The sequence below is a fragment of the Salmo trutta genome, chromosome 13 (genome assembly GCF_901001165.1).
Source record: "Salmo trutta chromosome 13, fSalTru1.1, whole genome shotgun sequence".
In the NCBI taxonomy this organism is placed as follows: Eukaryota; Metazoa; Chordata; class Actinopteri; order Salmoniformes; family Salmonidae; genus Salmo; species Salmo trutta.
In genome coordinates this window covers 50,427,997-50,433,996 of record NC_042969.1, presented here as the reverse complement: position 1 = coordinate 50,433,996, position 6,000 = coordinate 50,427,997, and the positions used below count along the sequence as shown (strand labels likewise).

At 46.9% G+C, this 6,000-nt stretch overlaps 1 protein-coding gene across 4 annotated transcripts in view; it reads right to left on the bottom strand.

The window, feature by feature from the left end:
• Nucleotides 1–897: 897 nt before the first annotated feature.
• The window catches only part of LOC115205951 (rho GTPase-activating protein 35), a 107,569-nt gene continuing 102,466 nt past the window's right edge, over nt 898–6,000 (bottom strand). For all 4 annotated transcript variants that reach the window (XM_029772402.1, XM_029772401.1, XM_029772403.1 and 1 more), the window contains 2 exons: nt 5,270–5,375; nt 898–5,031 (listed from right to left, as the gene is read on the bottom strand). In XM_029772402.1, the coding sequence (XP_029628262.1) occupies nt 4,578–5,031; nt 5,270–5,375 (560 nt within the window). In that variant the 3' untranslated portion in view covers nt 898–4,577. The remainder of the gene's footprint in view (nt 5,032–5,269; nt 5,376–6,000) is intronic.

Here is a 6,000-nt window from a genome sequence, read left to right as displayed (position 1 = left end):
AGTGTATATATATACACACATATACATACACACACACACACACACTTAAGTATAAAAACGAAATGTAATTGCTAAAATATACTTAAGTATCAAAAGTTTAAAAAAAAAAGTTAAAAAAAAGAGTATGAATCATTTCAAATTCCTTATATTAAGCAAACCAGACAGCACTATTTTCTCTTTTTTAAATTTACGGCTAGAAAGGCACACTCCAAACACAAACGAAGCATGTGTGTTTAGTGAGCCCGCCAGATCAGAGGCAGTAGGGATGACCAGGAATGTTCTCTTGATAAGTGTGTGAATTGGACCATGTTCCTGGCCTGCTAAACATTCAAAATGTACTTTTGGGTGTCAGGGAAAATGTATGGAGTGAAAAGTAAATTTTCTTTACAGATCCTACTTAAGTACTTTACACCACTGAAAGAGATTAAGTCAAATGTAGCAAATCGTTACTCTAGTAAAGCTATTCTAATGTTCTAGGCAATTTTCGTTGGGAAAAGTCACTTGACTACACTAGAAGTTAACTCTGTCTTTTTAGAATGTAATGATTAGAAACACCTGTCAACTGTAGAAAAGTACTTAGGCCCATCGCCCCAGAGCATAGCCCATTAACGACGCCGGTCTCTCTAGCGAACTCGACATTGGGCAGTTTTCTCCACTTGGTTCCAGGAGTCGCCGATCTTTCTGTGGAAATAAGTTATTAAATTCCTTTCATTCATTCATTTTCCAGTCAATGAAATATGGCCGTATGTATGAATCCATAGTTTAATCGTTGACACCTATTCTCACAGTACACACTGATAATACTACATGTATATGCAGAGCTGTGTGTGGTGTGCCAGGAGATGAGTCAGTGGGTTTTGCACAGACAGACAGACAGACAGACAGACAGACAGGAGGCAGGTTTTACAAGATTGATTTATTAACTAGAATACAGGTCACGTAAGGCCTTGCTGTATACACCATTCCTATTGAGACAAATTACCATACTCTTAGCAAATAATGACAGCATTTTTTTTGTGTTGACGTATTTTTTCAGTTTACTTCATTTTATCTTTTATACAGGTTAACTTTTTCCCCATAATTTCATTGTTTTTTAATCTTCTTGTCTTAAATACTGAGAGTGGTCGAGCCCCCTCCCTTGCCTGGGAAAATGTCATGCACTATACCAGGCTGGTCTCTTCACCATTTACAAAACTGTTAAAAAAACATTGGGTTTTTTTAATTATTAAAAGAAAAAAGAAAAACAATTCTATCACCATTGACTAAAGGGCAAAGTGTTAGACCCTCTAACATACAAATAAACAACCATTTGAATATAGTTTGCTTGTTTCTCATTTTAACTTAACAGACAGTCTCTCACCATTGTTGCAAAGAATAAAGAAAAAGAAAAGCGACGCAGCCACAAGATCGCAGAACCAAAGTCACATTTTTAATACGATAGTTTTTTTTTCTCCACTTGTCGCTTTGCTTCCTCTGTCCCCCACCCTTTTTTTTGTTGCACAGTCTTTGGCTGCCTCACAGTCTGTTCAGTATTAACACATTGATATACACAGGGAATGCCACTGGCCGGCATTCAAAAGTACCAGAGTTTGCGCCACCCCCCCCCCCCCCCCTTCATCTCCCAAATAATGATCCCATTCACCTCTCTCACTGACTCACTCTCCATCTGTGTAAAGTAAACCTATAGGTAACTTAGAGGTTAACTGTGGTCAGGCCCAGTTTACATTAAGTGGGATAATGACCGTGAGGATAAATACATTCTCCGCTATAAAGCGACATGGTCTTTCTTAAGTGTCGAGTTTACACTGATGTCTGGCTACTGACGACAGCTCAAATGACATCCGTCCTTAACACAGACAAACGTCATATAGGTAGTGCATGATAGGCCATTGGGTCGGCGTCAGGGTATAACTCCAGTGATTGGAAGGGAGGCCTGTCAGTCAAGACAAATAGGAACTGGAGAGAGGTGGAGACAGGCATGAGTGTGTAAAGCGGAGGGTCAAAATGAAACAAATTACATGACCTTGGATTCACTCTAACGTGTGCGAGCGCACGCACACACACACACACACACACGCACACACGCACACACACTCTAGCGATCAAACAGGTTTCTATGACAACCACAGACAGAACCATGGAATTCCGCAGTCATCAACACAGATGAATAGATGGTCTGTTCTGCTCCATCCCGGAGCGCCTCTCTGGACCAGGGAGCGGTGCCGTTTGAAAAGAGGGCAGGGGTACCAAGTGGTGCCAACCAGGAAGTGGGACACCAATAAACACAGGATGGCATTGAGGGACTATCAACACCACTGGCTGCGTTTCAATACTCTGAACGAGCTTCCTCATCTCCTTTCCTTCGTGTCCTTCCCGGTCATAGTCAGCTGGAATGGATCTGAACAGCTATCCAGAGCCAGCCTCAGTACAAAAACACATGACTACACATCACCACATACCGCCAACTAGCAGAGCCCAGCTGGACACTGGACTAGTCACTGGACTAGTCACTGGACTGTGTGCATCATGGACAGCTGACATGAAATGTTGTCATACACTCCTTCAACACCACACTCTGGAGAGTATATACATCTGTAGCAAAGTGCTGGCAGCCTAGCAACAACAGATATGATCCTCATTCACAGGCTAATCTCAATGCAGTTTATATGGCTTTCATAGTATAGACTCTCCATTTACGTTATATACAAAGAATTCCTATTGGGCTCAATAAACCCATTTGACTTGACATTCAATAGGTAAATATGAGGGATTACGAATGTAGAAAGATCTAATGTTACACCCAAGGGGGGGGGGGGGGGAATGGTGTTCCGCCCATGCAGTGGTGGGTGAGGTCATAGCTGCAGTAACTATGTTATCCACCAGATGGCAATGGTGTGTTCTCAGTAAGGTGGCTACACGACTTCCCAACACATTAGACGTGGTGAGAAAGTGTTGGCGCATTTCGCACTAAAGAGGATCCCAAAAGTGCTCTGCAGTCTCTCAATCTCAATAAACTTCAGAGAGCTCTACACTAATGACTCTCCCGCTCTCTACCATATTAGAAGCATGTGCACACATGTACGCAGACACACACACACACACACACGCACACACAGGTCATGCCCCCCATGTCTCTCCAGGCTTCCAAACCTTTCATTGGTAACAGGAGGAAGTATGAATTCCCTGCCACCACTTCCCAATGCCACCTGGGATCCTTATGGGAATCGTTATGGTTGTTCCTCTTGGCATTCCGTGTCTAAGAGCCCAAAAGGCTTTTCAGAGTCCGTAAAGTGCATCCCTGAATCCCACCCCTTCAAAATCCCAATCCATATCCCAGTCCTTCCTACCTCTCCCTGACAGAAAGCACATGGGCCAATAAGAAGTAAGCACTGATATCTGACGGGAGGGACTTGCTGTGTGAGAGTGCATTCTGATTGGTCAGTCATCAACGGAACACTCCAAAACTGATCCACAGTTTGAAAATCAAAAAATGGGAGCATAGGGGGGAACGAAAGAGGAAAGGTGGAACATTAAACATCAGGAAGAAACTGGGGGGGTAAAAGATATCCTCTTTAATCAAAAGAAAAACAACAGTCTTCCAGCATTGCCTGGAGGCTCGGGGGCATGCGTCAGAAGAGAGAGAGGAATGGAAGGAGCTTTCCCAAGATGCCGAGGGTGTGAGAGCACCCAAAGTTCCGTGCTCCAGCCTCCCTGCAGATCCAGTTAGTTGAGACTTTTGTTCTTGAAGTTATCTCTGGCTGTAGCAGACACTGAAGCGGAGGTTTAGGAATGAGTCTATTGAAGTGGAAACTAGTCCATGGGGGAGAGGTGAAGCATGCCTCTAGTCCATTTCCTGGTAACAGTGGTCAAATAAACATAGAGAAGCTACTGGTCAGGTCCTCCCTCCACCTGGACCCAGGATCAACCTGGGAGGACAGGGCAGTCGCTGGCAAACCACAGCCCCATCGCAGTGAGGAGTGGTGGGGCGAGAAAGGTGGGGCGCTGGGGAGTGGTTTTAGAGTCCAGCTAGGAGGTCCATATAGTTCAATGTCCTCCCACACTTCCCCCACAGATACCCTGCCTGGCTACAGTCAGCAGTTCTGAGGTCCCTTATGGTTGGGGAGGGACATGGACACGTGGTGTTTGTGTGTGTTGGATGGGGAAAGAGGGAGGTACTCTCCAAGGCAGTGGAGAAGGGGGCAGAAGACATGGTAGAGGGAGAAGAGTCAAGAGACTACAGTGGTACGGGAAGACATGTACTAGTGGCCCAAAAGTTTCTCTTTCCCACCCCCTTCCGTGCGTAGTGTGTGTGTGTGTATATCTTTAAAACACAAATGGGGGTTGGATAACCCCCTCTCCCAACAGTTTTCCCCTATATGTACTGCATCTCACTCACCCCCTCATCATCTCGTTCGCTTTCCCTGTCTCTCAAACTCGCTCTCCTCTCGTTTCCTCCATACTTCTTCGCCACCCCTTCAAAATCTCATCCACATTCTTCTCTCACCGCTCCCTCATACCTCTGAATCTCAAACTCTTTCCATCTCCCTCTCAAATCTCTCTTTCCTTCCATCACTGGTTCACAGCATGTGTTGCTCCGTGGGAGGGTGATGGGGGTGCAGGGGGGGCAGTAGGGCCTGGATGGGTGACTGGGGGGTGTGGGGCGGGGACATCTGGGTATGGGTATGGGGCGGCCCGTAGTGGGGGATGACGGGCGGCGTGGCGGGCATAACGTAAGGGGCCGGGGCCGGTGTGAGGGAGGGGGAGTTGTAGGCCAAGGAGGAGTAGGCCGAGGTTCCCCCGTGGGAGGAGAGGGTGGCTGTGGGGGAGGCGTGCCCGCCAGGGGTGTCAGACAGGGGCTGATTGTAGAAGAAGAAAGCACACTGGTGGATGAAGGACTCGATGATTGTCTGGTAGGTCCGCGTGGCCGTCAGGGCGTCCATGGTGGTGAAGTCAGGCCGCATCAGAGTGGGCCAGAAACAGATGGATAGATTCTCACTGGTCATCAGGTTCAAACGGTTATTCTGGCTCACCCTGAGAAAGGAAGGGAGGGACAGAGAGAGAGAAAATGTAAGTTGTTAAGAAATCATAAAGTAACAATCTAGAAATCTAAACTCTCCAGTGTTTGTGCTATGACTCAACTGACTGCATATAAAGCTGACTCAATAGAGCCAGGGGTGTAGCTGGCAGGGTGGAAGGTCAAAGGTTGCGGGGTGGACGACTGTTACTGTGGTCAGCATGGCTGTCACAGCCCTGTCACTGAGCCACTCACTTGTTCAAGTGATTGATGACGTATTTGAAGACGTCGTAGTTCTCCCTGGGGAAGCGGCGCAGGATGTCCTTCATGGCGTGAACTCGCTGATCCCGATCGTTGATCTCTGATTGGGGCGAAAGGAGACAGGAGAGGTTAGAGGGAAAGAACGAAAGCGCACACACACAAACTGAAGACAATCTGAAATCACAGCTGAAAGTCAGAGATGACTCAACAATGCATAGCAGTGATCTCACACACACAGAGTTCTAAAGCCACACATGAACACAAACACAGGTCCTCTGGGTGTGCTGAGCCCAACGATAGGAGTGAGTCAGACAAGCTGATATCAGCACTCCAACACAGCCAGTCTTGTGTCTCCATGTGAGCGAGGCAGATGGAGCCACACACACACACACACACACACACACACACACACACACACGTTATCCAGCTCCTTTTTCAAACCATGTGTTCACTTCTTCTGCAGTCTACAGGGTCATACGCAGAGTTCTGCAATCCATCCTGTAAGTGTTTCTTTTCTAACTACTCTTTAAATGGTGTGTGTAGAGTCTCTCTCCTGCTGCAGGCCGCAGGGTTTCATCAGGGTTTTGTCACGGCTCAGGGGCCTCGCACACACACTCACTCCGCTCACTGAATGATGACCGCCCTCCGGAGTAGAGGTAAATCTCTGGGCCAGGACGCTACACCTTCAGTCTCCACGACAACGGATTACAAAACGCAAATGGGAG